At 48.2% G+C, this 13,905-nt stretch overlaps 2 protein-coding genes across 2 annotated transcripts; both read left to right on the top strand.

Annotated features, from left to right (window-relative positions):
* The first annotated feature begins 7,299 nt into the window (after positions 1–7,299).
* Positions 7,300–7,872, top strand: LOC147984743 (uncharacterized). Its single transcript, XM_087541241.1, has one exon. The coding sequence runs from the start codon at positions 7,300–7,302 to the stop codon at positions 7,870–7,872; it is 573 nt and encodes a 190-aa protein (XP_087397367.1).
* A 1,455-nt stretch (positions 7,873–9,327) lies between these two features.
* On the top strand, positions 9,328–10,890 carry LOC147984742 (uncharacterized). The gene is made up of 2 exons (XM_087541240.1): positions 9,328–9,913; positions 10,250–10,890. The coding sequence occupies exons 1-2, from the start codon at positions 9,328–9,330 to the stop codon at positions 10,888–10,890; spliced, it is 1,227 nt and encodes a 408-aa protein (XP_087397366.1).
* The last annotated feature ends 3,015 nt before the right edge of the window (positions 10,891–13,905 follow it).

Genomic DNA, 13,905 nt, shown 5'->3' with positions numbered 1-13,905 from the left:
AGCATTCTCAATCCCAATTAAGCATCATCATTAACCCAACAACATTAATTTTAGAGTAACATGTTGAGATTCACATGATAATCCAGACACTAGATACTCAAGATGTCCATAACCAGGGACACAGCTAATCATGATTAGTTTGCTACACTCTGCAGAGCTTTGCGCACTTTTCCCCACAAGACTCGATCACCTCCGTTGGATTTCTCGCACTACATGGTGTTTGAGAAACGGATGACCGAGAAACAGTAATTAAAAATAGACTCCACAAATACTAAACGGACTCCACAAATCCCAAAGTAAATTTTCCCCGTCCTTTAAAAATAGGCGGGACTAGGTGAACATTTATTTGGGCCAAAAATGCAATTTTGAAAAACGCGTTTTTTCCTAATTCAAATAAAATAACAATAAAACTCCGAATAAAAAATCTTATTTGATTTTAATATTAAATCTCCAACATTTCTTTATTTTGAGGAAGTCATTTTATCCTCTCTCTTTTATTTTTATAAAAGAAATATTTGAAGATAAAATAATTAAAATCAAATGATCCTCTTTTTTAATATTTGAGAAAACTCAAATATGAAAATAACGAAATTCCCAACTCTCTCCGTGGGTCCTTGAGTTGCGTAGAATTTCTAGGATCTAGCCAAACGAATATGCAATAAAATATGATATGCATGAATGATCTATGTATAACATTCCAAATTGAAAATTTGGGATGTTACAGACGGCACGTGGACTGTACCGGAGCCAATTCACTCTCGCCATTGTGCATGGCGCCAGAGTGGCTCCAACTTCGGATGCGTTCACGGCTTTGGCGCTGCTTCCCCGTAGTCGCCGACCATCGCGACATCTCTGCTTTCCTGCTGCCGGTAGCCACCGCAACCGCGCCGGCCTCACCGACTCGGCAGGTGGAGCTGCCTACTTCATCGGGCCGCAAGATAGGTCGTACACTCATCTCAAATCACTTTATTTAGGCTTCAGTTGCCTGAATTTTTATTCTGGGCCAATCGATTCTCAATGGGAAGCAGCACCCCTCAAGGCGGCAATGCTCCTAGGCTGCCGGTTGGCTGGTGTCTAACGTAAGGGTGCGGGGGCACAAGTTCAGTGCGGAAGCAGCGTTTAGATGGCTATCTTAGAGTTGCGTGGGTTGAAGGTACTGTCGCCGCCGGATCTGGATGACGGCGAGTCTTTGTGGATTGGCTGGGGGCGGTGCAACCACGGCAGTGCGGTGGGGCGGGGAGCAGGATTTTGGTTGGAGCTCTCGCGGCCATGAACGGCGGAGGCAGGCTGCTCTGCCGGTGGTCGCTGGCTCTTCGGGGAAGATTCTGAACAGTGTCAGCCGGGAGGCACAAGACGGCCATCAAGCCGTCTGCCGTAGATCGGACAGTACCAAAATAAAATAAAATCGTGTGACTCCAATTTAGTCTTCAGTCAACAGATGTGTGATCACTCTCGTACCTTACTGTTAATCTCTTAGGGTATTCTTCGGATCAGAGATATGTGTCATTCTTAACATTATGTGTTTTCTGCATCTTCAGCCACACCGTCTTCCTTCTCACCGCAGCTGCTCCAACAAGGGAAGCATACACCAGAAGGGAACTATAGTCCCCACTCAATAGTTCCCTGCATCGAATGCGTGTGCCCGACATGGACAGCCACAATAATTGCAGGGCCATCGACAAGCCAGCACATGATGCTCACTCCTCTGGATGGCGACCGGATAGATTGTACCCTCATCTTACTTGTGTGCAACATTTATGGCTTTGTTATACATCTAAGCATGGAAAATAGATTGTCACATTTCACTGTATACTCATGCTGATCTCTTACGGGTCTTGTTCAAGAGTTAACATTGTTCCATAGTTCAGCCAAGAGACTTGTTCTTTAGGTAACATGGTTCCATAGTTATCATCCATCAGCCAATGCTACCCCACAGGCTGGTGATTATAGTATTATACAACTTCTAGTATTACCTATGTTGTTCTTTAATACTTTTGTGTGCCATCTAGTTAATATCGAGTAGAAACGATACATATTCTGTAGCTTTCATCTGTGTTCTCCCTTTAGTTTTTGAGACATGTTGCTGCTAGTTAACCCCAACCCCCCTACTTATGTCATCTCCTCCAGGCACTCATTACATAAATCTAACTACTAGTTGTCTTTCATGCATGTCAGATATAATTGCACACAGTGATATATCCACAGGAACCTCACGGAGCAAGGTAATGGCCAACAAACTTGACGTCAATGATACCCAAGATGATGGAACATTTAAAGTGAGTTCTTCAGAAGACTTGCAGAAAGATGATGAATCCTATTCACCCCACAAGGTCCTTGCTCTAACTTTGCCCGTGATATGGGTACAACATGCATATAATGTCCTAGAATGCATCTACTTTGTTGCAATGCCATGTGCTTCGCCTGCTGATCATGCATGTAAATATGCCATGCCTTCCTGTTTTTCAGTACATATTCCATTCATGATAACATGTTCTCAAATTCAAGTACTGTCATTCTACTGTATCGCAATGCCATATGCTTAGTTTGGACATCATGCTTCTGAATATCTTATGCATTGTTATTCATCAGTATATACTTCATCTGTCTACCATACCATGTTTTTTACATTGAAGTGTTGTTCTAGTGGTCTGTTGCAATGCCGTCTTAGTTTCCCAATCATACATGCATATGGTGCCTTAGTGTTTTTCTGTACGTATTCCGCTAGCATAAAGTTTTACATTGAACTACTGTTTTTACTCTGTTGTCCTGTCGTCTCCCTAGCTGTTACATCATACTCCCTCCGTCCGGACTACATGTTGCAGAAATGGATAAAAATGGATGTATCTAGAACTGAAATACGCCTAGACCCATCCATTTATTTCCTGATGGAGGGAATACATGTCAATATGTCATGCATGTCTATTCTTCAGTGCCTATTCCATCTCTCTGCAGTAGCATGTTTTATAATTGAAGCACCATTATTCTATATAAGGCATGCAAGGGGCAGACGGCTATGTTAGAATCTGAAGGGTTACAAATAAGGACTTTGCAAAAGATCCAAATGCCAAGATATAGTAAACCAACTCCAGTTTTCATAGATACTGTGACGATGACATGTACCTAGGGTAGGGTCATAGGACTGACCTAGACACCCTACCCAAGGACACTGCCCTAGAGTCTAAGACATTCAAGACACAATAGAAGAAACCGACTAAGTTCACCCAGGAGTGCAATCCACTCGACCATCAACCTCACTCGGATATCCCAATTACATTCGACCAAGATGAAGTCACTCGACGATGCAAGAAACCACTCGGAATACAGAAGACCTAATGTCACTTAGGACGGCAACGGTCAGGCGTTCACTCTGTAGTCTTAAAGATCATTTATAGCACTTTATAACTAGTGTTACCAGTAACGCCCTGTCTTAATGTACATTGAACCCTGTGTAACATGGGATGGCTGGGGTCCTGGCGCACTCTATATAAGCCACCCCACTCCTCAGGCACAAGGGTTCGCACCCCCCATAACTCTCACGCATAATCCAGTCGACCAAAGCCTCTGGCACCGAGACGTAGGGCTGTTACTTCCTCCGAGAAGGGCCTGAACTCGTAAACCTTGCATGTACAATCTCACCATAGCTACAGATCTTGCCTCCTCTTATGTACCCCCTATTCTACTGTCAGACTTACTCCCACGATAGTTGGCACCCACCGTGGGGCTGATGTTTTAGCGACTTCTGGTGAGGTTGCAATTTTTCCGATCTCCATCACCATGGTTTCGGGCGGCGGTTTGGCTGAGGGCCACGAGATCCGTCTCGGCGTGCTCGTTTTCATCGCCGACGACTCCGCCTAGCTCCAGGAGGCCCCCCTCGATGTTGAGACGCTCCCCGTCTGCGGGCGACGCACTTTCGCCCATGTGTACATGGCGTCCTTCTGCGGCAGCCATCGACCCAGTATCGGTCGGCTCCTGCGCGCTTCCTCGAAATTTCGAATCTCGTGAGATCCGGGAACCGCAGAGTAACCAATCATGCCGAGGATTTCATACCATGTCAACACTCAAAGTTTATCAGTTTAATTCACTCGATGACCTCTGAATTGATCGAGGTCAATGAAACAAGATTGAAGCTTCAACATGACTCAGAAACTCAGATGAAATACCTCTGAAGTATGGAATCGAGTCGGAGTCAACTGCAGCTCTTTCCTTCAGTCGGACCTCAATCCATTCGGGGGCTAATGAGAATGACATGTACCTAGGGTAGGGTCATAGGCCTAACCTAGACGCCCTACCCAAGAACACTGCCCTAGAGTCTAAGATATTCAAGACACGATAGAGGAAACCGAATGAGTTCACCAAGGAGGGCAATCCACTTGACCTTCAACCTCACTCGGATATCCCAATTCCATTTGACCAAGATGAAGTCACTCGGCGATGCAAGAAACCACTCAAAATACAGAAGACCTAACGTCACTCAGGATGGCAACAGTCAGGCGTTTAGTCTATAGTCTTAAAGATCATTTATAGCACTTTATAACTAGCATTACCAGTAACGCCCTGTCTTAATATACATTGAACCCTGTGTAACGTGGGATGGCTGGGGTCCTGACGCACTCTATATAAGCCACCCCCTCCTCAGTCACAAGGGTTCGCACCCCCTATAACTCTCACACATAATCCAGTCGACCAAAGCCTCCGGGCACCGAGACGTAGGGCTGTTACTTCCTTCGAGAAGGGCCTGAACTCGTAAACCTTGCGTGCACAATCTCACCGTAGCTAGGATCTTGCCTCCTCTTATGTACCCCCTATTCTACTGTCAGACTTACTCCCATGATAGTTGGCACCCACCATGGGGCCGGTGTTTTAGCGACTTCTGGTGAGGTTGCAATTTTTCTGATCTCCATCACCATGGTTTCGCGCGGCGGTTTGTCTGAGGGCTGCAAGATCTGTCTCGGCGTGCTTGTTTTCATCGCCGACGACTCCGCCTGGCTCCAGGAGGCCCCCTTCGATGTCCGTGGGCGACGCACTTTAGCGCATGTGTCCGTGGCGTCCTTCTGCAGCAGCCGTCGACCCAGTATCGGTCGGTTCCCGCAACATCTTCACTCCCCGCCGCTCGCCGTCGCAAGCAATCTGGTCGGTCGCGGCTTCAGCGGTAGGTAAAGCATGCGGTGGCCCGTCAGTCGGCCACCCCTCAAGTCGCGGCAATCGATCCCGACGAATCTCTCTACGGACTATTCGACCTGTCGACTGGTTCCGCTGAGACTCTGTCCGAATGCGACAGTGGTGACCCTGCGGCAGAAGTCCTGATGGTCGACACGCCGCGTAGCCCGCCTGGTTTCCGTCGCGGTGGCGGCAGCACTGGTGGTGGCCGTCCGTCGCGCAGTCATGACTAGTATCACCCCGAAACCCTCACTTCGGAGCAGAGGGACGAGTTCCACCATCGCAACGTGGATGCGCTCCACACTCCCATCATCGGGGAGACCTCTGAGGCTCGAGCCTTGAAGACTGCGCGCCTGGCCACTTTGGCTAAGCGTGCGCATTTGGAAAACCTTCAACATTCACTCGACGAGCGCGCTCAACGACAAATCCCCGAATCCAGTCTACGACACCGACCGTTGTTTCCGCCTGGACCTTAGGTATACCGCACTCCGATCCAGAATCTTACAGCTGCAGCCTGTATAGTCGAGTCGATTCAGCTGTCCCAATCAGAGGCTGGAAGAGGTTTGATGCAGATCTGAGCACTGCTTCGGGTGGCAGGTGAGAAAAAACATAATTGTTTCTCAGTCGCGCAACAGGATCCACAGCAGTTCTGTGGTGGCAGACACAGTCCAATCGGCTCATAGCCCAAGATCGCCTCCGCGGCGTGAGGCTCGTGGGCACCGCCAAGAGCAGTATCTGGGTGGAACCACGAATAGTATGATCATCGACTCGGTCGTGATGACCGCCGTTGAGTGCTCACGCCCCTCCGAGGGGCGGATCGTATGTGCCCGGCAGTACAATGACAGGTGCCCGTATAGCGGTGAGCGAAGGGTCCCAGTCGACCCAAGAGAGCGCGGGTTTGATGCAAGGTCAATTCTTGCACAAGGTCTGGTCGACAGAAACCAGACACATAGAGAAGGTCAAGATAGGAACCAACCGAGTGGAAGAACAATTCACGTGTCTAGGCCTGAATGTTTCAGTAGATCCATCAGAGCTGTTGAGATTCTGCCCAACTTCAGGTTGGCGACGGGAGTGAGCAAGTTCACCGGTGAGTCGAAGCCTGACACGTAGCTAGAGGGTTACCGAGTTGCTATGCAGATTGGCGGTGGCAATTACGATGTGGCCATGAAGCACCTCCCATTGATGCTAGAAGGCTCAGCCTGAGCTTGGTTGAATCAGTTGGCTCCTGGAAGTATGTTCAGTTGGGAAGAGTTGGCCCGAGTGTTTGTCAGAACGTTCGAGGGCACTTGCAAACAAACTGCTGGGCAAACTGAGTTGCAGCATTGCATCCAGAAACCGAATGAAACTTTGAGGGATTGTATCCAGAGGTGGACCACTCTTCATCATACAGTGAAAAATGTGTCACAACACCAAGCAGTCTGCGCCTTCAAGGAGGGTGTTCAGTACAGAGAGCTTAACCTGAAATTCGGTCGGACGGGAGATATGACCATGGCCCGAATGATGGAAATAGCCACTCGGTACACTAACGGCGAAGAACAAGACCGACTCGACAATGGCAAGAACAAACCAGTCGCCCAGGACACTAGAGGTGGGAATTCCAGTCGGAAGCAGAAGCGCAAAGCCGAACCTGCAGGGCCTGGTGAGGCCACAGTTGTAACCCAAGGAAAATTCAAGGGAAAGCCCAAGGGGCCGTGGATTCCAAAGAAAGTGAAAGATCAAGCGGGAAATGATGTGCTAGATTTGTCTTGTCATATACACACCAATAAGGATGAAGAGGGAAACCTGATTTAACCCAAGCATACCACTCAACAATGTCGACTCCTGATTCAGAGCTTCTGAGAGGGTCAGCCCAGTGAAAAAGAAAAAGAATTTGATAAGGATGCAGATAAAGATGGGGATGATGGTTATCCCAATGTCAATGCCACTTTAGTGATTTTTGCTGATGTCGAGAGCAAAAGTCGACTAAAAGTTATCGATAGAGAGGTAAACATGGTTGCTCCGGCAACGACGACGTATTTTAAGTGGCCGAAAACTCCCATTACATTCAACTAGTCCGATCACCCAGCGCACGTTGCTACCCCAGGGCGGCAAGCGTTGGTGGTTGACCCAGTCATTGGGGGCACTCGACTGACCAAAGTCTTGATGGACGGTGGTAGTGGTTTGAACATTTTGTATGCTGAGACCCTCCGAGGGATGGGCATTCCGATGTCCAAACTCAGTGAGAGCAATATGCGATTCCATGGAGTCATCCCATGGAAGAAGGCCGATTCACTCGGTCAGATCACTCTTGATGTGGTTTTCGGTGATTCAAAGAATTATCGCAAGGAAAAGGTTACTTTTGAAGTCGTGGATTTTCACAGTGCCTATCATGCTATTTTGGACATGACTGCATATGATCGTTTCATGGCTCGGCCGTGTTACGTGTACCTCAAGTTGAAGATGCCTGGTCTGAGAGGTGTGATTACAGTTACTGGCAATCAGCAGAGAGCAGAAGACTGCCTCAAGAAGGGGTCAAAGATTGTTGATGAACAGGTGGCAGTAGTAGAGATGCAAGAGTATCAGAAGAATGCAGATCTGAGTGATTTGTTGCGTGCTAAGAAGCCTACTTCAGAGTCCACATTTCAGTCATCCGGGGAAACAAAGCCAGTTCACATTCACCCAAACGACCCCAATGCTACTCCGACTAATATCTCAACAACACTCGACAGCAAATAGGAAGAAGTGCTCATCCAATTTCTCCGTGAGAACTAGGACATCTTCGCATGGAAACCATGTGACATGTCGGGTGTACCCAGGGAATTAGCTGTGCACCGTTTGCGAGTTGACCCGAAAGTAAAACCTGTCAAAGAGTATCTCCGTTGGTCCGGCATGGAGAAAAGGAAGGCCCTTGGTGAGGAAGTGGCTCGGCTTCTGGCAGCTGAGTTCATCCAAGAGATATACCACTCCAAGCGGCTCGCCAATGTTGCCATGGTCCCAAAAAAGATGATTCACTTCATATGTGTATCAACTTCAAGCATATCAATCGGGCCAGCCTGAAAGATCACTTCCCTCTAGCTTGCATCGATCAAATTGTCGACTTGACTGCGGGATGTGAGCATTTGTCCTTTTTCGACGCGTATTCTGGGTACCATCAGATCCGACTGTATGGGCCCGATGAAATAAAAACAGCCTTCATCACCCCATTCGGGTGTTTTTGCTAAGTTACCATGCCTTTTGGTCTCAAGAATGCTAACACCACATTCATGCGCATGATTCAGAAGTTCCTCCTCACTCAAATCAGTCGGAATGTGGAAGCGTACATGGCCGACATTGTGGTTAAGTCACATAAAGGTTCTAACCTGCTAACTGACCTCGCTGAAACTTTTGCCAACTTAAGAAGATACGATATCAAGCTCAACCCATCAAAGTGCACATTCGGAGTCCCAGGTGGAAAGTTACTCGGTTTCCTTGTTTCCGAATGAGGGATCGACGCAAACCAAAAAAGGTTGGAGCAATCCTCTGAATGAAACGCCATGTACGTGTGCACGACGTTCAGAAGCTTACTGGTTGTTTGGCCGCTTTGATCGATTCATTTCTCATCTCGGTGAAAAGGCATTTCCTCTTTACCGACTGATGAAGAAGTCTGACAAGTTTGAGTGGACTCCTAAAGCTGAAGCAGCATTTGTAGAGCTCAAAGCCCTACTTTCCACCCAGCCAGTGCTTGCTGCTCCAGTCAGCAAAGAGCCTCTACTACTGTACATTGCAGCCACTGGACAAGTTGTCAGCACAGTGCTCATGGTCGAGCGGGAAGAAGAAGGCAAAGCCTACAAAGTTCAGTGCCCAGTTTATTATATTTCTAAAGTCTTGACTCTGTCCAAGCAAAGATATCCACATTATCAGAAGCTTGTCTATGGAATTTACTTGACCGAGAATAAAGTTGCACACTACTTCTCAGACCACTCGGTTTCAGTCGTCAGTGACGCTCCATTATCAGAAATTCTGAACAATAGGGATGCCACTGGTCAAGTGGCAAAGTGGGAGATTGAACTCCTTCCATTAGATATCAAGTTCGAGGCAAAGAAAGCAATCAAGTCCCAAGGAATAGCAGATTTCCTCGCCGAGTGGATTGAACAGCAGCAACCGACTCAGATTCACTCGGAGCATTGGACTATGTTCTTTGATGGGTCCAAGATGATGAATGGTTCTGGTGCTGGTGTAGTTCTAGTATCTCCCAGAGGTGACAAGCTCAGTTATGTTCTCCAGATTCACTTTGATTATTCCAACGATGAAGCTGAATATGAGGCACTTCTGTATGGGTTGCGTATGGCCATCTCACTTGGCGTCCGACGCCTGATGGTTTACGGTGACTCAGATTTAGTGGTCAATCAAGTGATGAAGGAGTGGGATATCAGGAGTCTAGCTATGACCGGTTATTGCAATGCAGCAAGGAAGTTGGAAAAGAAGTTTGAGGGGTTAGAGCTTCACCACATACCCAGAATCAAGAATCAAGCAGCTGATGATCTGGCGAAATTAGGTTCCACTCAAAAGCCTATACCCAGCAATGTGTTCTTGGAACATATTCATACCCTGTCAGTCCAAGAAGATCCTTTCACAGAGGAGCCCCCGCAACCGAAAAGTTCAACTGATCGAACTGAGATTGAAGTCCCAGCCATGGTCGATCTAATTATGGAAGTTTTGGTAATCACCCCTGACTGGACAGTACCATATATTGCATATCTTCCCAGAAAGGAGCTTCTAGAGGATGAAGACGAGGCCCGTCAGATTGTCCATCGATCGAAGGCCTTTACGGTGATAGGCGGACAGCTTTACGGAGAGAGTGTTACTGGAGTCGCTCAGCGATGTATCACACTGGAAGAAGGTCGAATGATTCTCAATGATATGAACTCGGGGACCTGTGGTCACCATGCGTCCTCTTGGACCATCGTATCCAAAGCATACCGAGCGGGATTCTACTGGCCGCGTGCAAATGAGATGGCAAAAGATATAGTCAACAAGTGCGAAGATTGCCAGTTCTACTCAAACATGTCTCACAAGCCTGCATCTGCCTTGAAGACTATTCCACTCGTCTGTCCGTTTGCTGTTTGGGTGTTAGATATGGTTGGACCCTTCAAGACCGGCAAAAGTGGTTTCACTCATTTGCTTGTGGTAGTCGACAAATTCACCAAATGGATCGAGGCCAAGCTTATCAAGAATCTTGATTCAAGCACTGCCATCAGTTTCATAAGAGAGCTAATATTCAGATATGGAGTCCCTCATAGTATTATCACAGATAATGGCTCCAACTTTGATTCTGTTGAGTTCAGAGCATTATGTGCTTCCCAAGGTACTCGGGTTGATTACGCATCTGTTGTGCACCCGCAGTCGAATGGGCAGGCAGAAAGGGCGAATGGTTTGATCCTTCAAGGGATGAAACCCCGACTGATGCGTGACCTCAAGCACACTGCTGGAGCTTGGGTGAGTGAATTACCATCTGTCTTATGGGGACTGAGAACAACTCCAAACCGGTCGACTGACCGAACCCCTTTCTTCATGGTGTATGGCACTGAAGCTGTCCATCAGAGTGACATGCCGCACAATGCTCCCCAAGTGGAACTTTTCTCAGAAGTTGAAGCTGAACAAGCACGCCAAGATGTAGTTGATCTCTTGGATGAAGAACGTGAAATGGCTCTGCTCCGGTCGACCATCTACCAACAAGACTTGCAACGATTCCATGCCCGTAATGTCAGAGGTTGAGCATTCCAGGAAGGAGACCTTGTGCTCCGAGTGCATCACAAGAGACCTCATAAGCTTGCTCCGGCCTAGGAAGGCCCCTTAATCGTCACCAAGGTGCTCCACAATGGGGCGTATCACCTCTACAACGTAGCCATGAAGAAAGACGAGCCACACTCATGGAATGCGGAGCTGCTCCGCTGTTTTTATACCTAAACACTCGGATCAACGATTTGTAATAAGAATCCTTCAGTTTGCTTCTCAAAGACAAGATTTTTGCAGTATCTTAATGATTGTTATCCCATAAACACATGTGTTCAAATCCCCCAGTAGGTGGCTTAGCCACGAATCCGATTCGCCTAAGTTTCAAAAACACTTCGAGTGGAGAGAAAACCTCCCACTCAGGGGCTTAGCCGTGAACCCGATTCGCCTAAGTTTCAAAAACCACTCCGAGTGGAGAGCAATCCTCCCACCCGGGGGCTTAGCTGCAAACCCTATTCGCCTAAGTTAGAAAACCACTCCGAGTGGAGAGAAATTCTCCCACTTGGGGGATTAGCTGCGACCCTGTAATCGCCTAAGTTAAAAAACCACTCCGAGTGGAGAGCAATCCTCCCACTCGCGGGCTTAGCTACGACCCTGTAATCGCCTCAGTTAAAAATCCACTCCGAGTGTAGAGCAATCCTCCCACTCGGGGGCTTAGCTGCGACCCCGTAACCACCTAAGTTAAAAAACCACTCCGAGTGGAGAGCAATCCTCCCACTTGGGGGCTTAGCTGTGACACCGTAATCGCCTAAGTTAGAAAACCACTTTGAGTGGAGAGCAATCCTCCCACTCGGGGGCTTAGCTACGACCCCGTAATCGCCTAAGTTAAAAAACCACTCCGAGTGGAAGGCAATCCTCCCACTCGGGGGCTTAGCTACGACCCCGTAATCGCCTAAGTTAAAAAACCACTCCAAGTGGAGAGCAATCCTCCCACTCGGGGGCTTAGTTGTGACCCCGTAATCGCCTAAGTTAAAAAAAACACTCTGAATGGAGAGCAATCCTCCCACTCGGGGGCTTAGCTGCGACCCCGTAATCGCCTAAGTTAAAAAACCACTCCAAGTGGACAGCAATCCTCCCACTCAGGGGCTTAACTATGACCCCGTAATCGCCTAACTTAAAAAACCATTCCGAGTGGAGAGCAATCCTCCCACTTAGGGGCTTAGCTGCGACCCCATAATCGCCTAAGTTAAAAGACCACTCTGAGTGGAGAGCAATCCTCCCACTCGCGGGCTTAGCTGTGACCCCGTAATCGCCTAAGTTACAAAAAACACTCTGAGGGGAGAGCAATTCGCCCACTCGGGGGCTTAGTCGCGAATCAGATTCGCCTAAGTTTCATAAACTACGCGGAGTGAAGAGCAATCCTCCCACTACGAGGCTTAGCTGCGACCCTGTACTCGCCTAAGTTTCAAAAACTACTCCGAGTGACCCTCTTGTGACTGGGGCTCGGTCTCCCGGCAACCTCCAAGACCTGTGGGCGATCAGGCCTCCGCTGGCCAGGTCCTCCAAGTCCTCCTTCTGAATCTGGAGTGAATACAGTCCCCCTGGATCCAACCAGGCGGCAGACCGGACCTCAACGATGACCCCCGACTCATCTTCTTGCCCTTCACCAGTGCCGCCTTCTTGCGCTCCAGGGCCACCGTCTTGTCCTTGGCGATGGAGACGGAGTGCTCACAGGTGAACGGAGATGACGAAGATGGCGGTGAGCGAGGTGGAGAAGCAAGGGAAGAAGGGGACGATTGGGGAGAACTATGCTATGCCTCGGCCCAGACGCTATTTATGAGGCCACTTCCAAGTGGCTGATGAGTGGGCCTGAGCGATCTAATCATATCCCGCAGCAGGCGCTCACCCGATATGTGGCGGAAAAGGAGGTGCGAAGATCGAGGGGTCCTCGTCTATCCACTCCATTTACTGCGGCACGCTCCGTCCCGCGCGCTTCCCCGAAATTCCGAATCTTGTGAGATCCAGGAACCGCAGAGTAACCAATCGTGCTCATGATTTCATACCATGTCAACACTCAAAGTTTATCAGTTTAATTCACTCGACGACCTCTGAATTGATCGAGGCGAATGAAACAAGATCGAAGTTTCAACATGACTCACAAACTCAGATGAAATACCTCTGAAGTATGGAATCGAGTCAGAGTCAACTTCAGCTCTTTCCTTCACTCAGACCTCAATCCATTCGGGGGCTAATCACAATGACATGTACCTAGAGTAGGGTCATAGGCCTAACCTAGACGCCCTACCCAAGGACACTGCCCTAGAGTCTAAGACATTCAAGACACAATATAGGAAACCGACCGAGTTCACCAAGGAGTGCAATCCACTCGACCTTCAACCTCACTCGGATATCCCAATTCCATTAGACCAAGCTGAAGTCACTTGACGATGCAAGAAACCACTCAGAATACAGAACACCTAACGTCACTCAGGATCGCAACAGTCAGGCGTTCACTTTGTAGTCTTAGAGATCATTTATAGCACTTTATAACTAGCGTTACCAGTAACGCCCTCTCTTAATGTACATTGAACCCTGTGTAATGTGGGATGGCTGGGGTCCTGGCGCACTCTATATAAGCCACCCCCTCCTCAGGCACAAGGGTTCGCACCCCCTGTAACTCTCACGCATAATCCAGTCGACCAAAGCCTCCGGGCATCGAGACGTAGGGTTGTTACTTCATCTAAGAAGGGCCTGAACTCGTAAACCTTGCGTGTACAATCTCACCGTACCTAGGATCTTGCCTCCTCTTACGTACCCCCTATTCTACTGTCAGACTTACTCCCACGACATACTGCTCCAGCAGAGAGAATCCCAACTCCTACTGATAATAAGCAGATTCTAGTGGCCAAAGAACTAGTCCGCACCAGTACAGATAAAATATGTCAACTCCATTCTAAGAAGCATGTGGGTATCCCCGCATCATGAAATTTTATAGCATTCTTATAATATTTTCTACACGTTTCTTACCCATATCTCTTTTAGAAAATAAGCTTAAAG

The sequence above is a fragment of the Triticum urartu genome, chromosome 2A (genome assembly GCF_056163025.1).
Source record: "Triticum urartu cultivar PI428250 chromosome 2A, HENAU_Tu73, whole genome shotgun sequence".
NCBI classification, from domain to species: Eukaryota; Viridiplantae; Streptophyta; class Magnoliopsida; order Poales; family Poaceae; genus Triticum; species Triticum urartu.
Note: the sequence above shows the minus strand (reverse complement) of the source record. Positions and strands in the feature narration are given on the sequence as shown.

Excerpts from the sequence above, each read along its gene's own strand:
- LOC147984743 (XM_087541241.1), top strand. The coding sequence starts at position 7,300 with ATGGACGGTGGTAGTGGTTTGAACATTTTGTATGCTGAGACCCTCCGA.
- LOC147984742 (XM_087541240.1), top strand. The coding sequence starts at position 9,328 with ATGATGAATGGTTCTGGTGCTGGTGTAGTTCTAGTATCTCCCAGAGGT. Across the intron at positions 9,914-10,249 it reads AGAGGATGAAGACGAGGCCC|ATATGGTTGGACCCTTCAAG; the intron begins GTCAGATTGTCC and ends TTTGGGTGTTAG.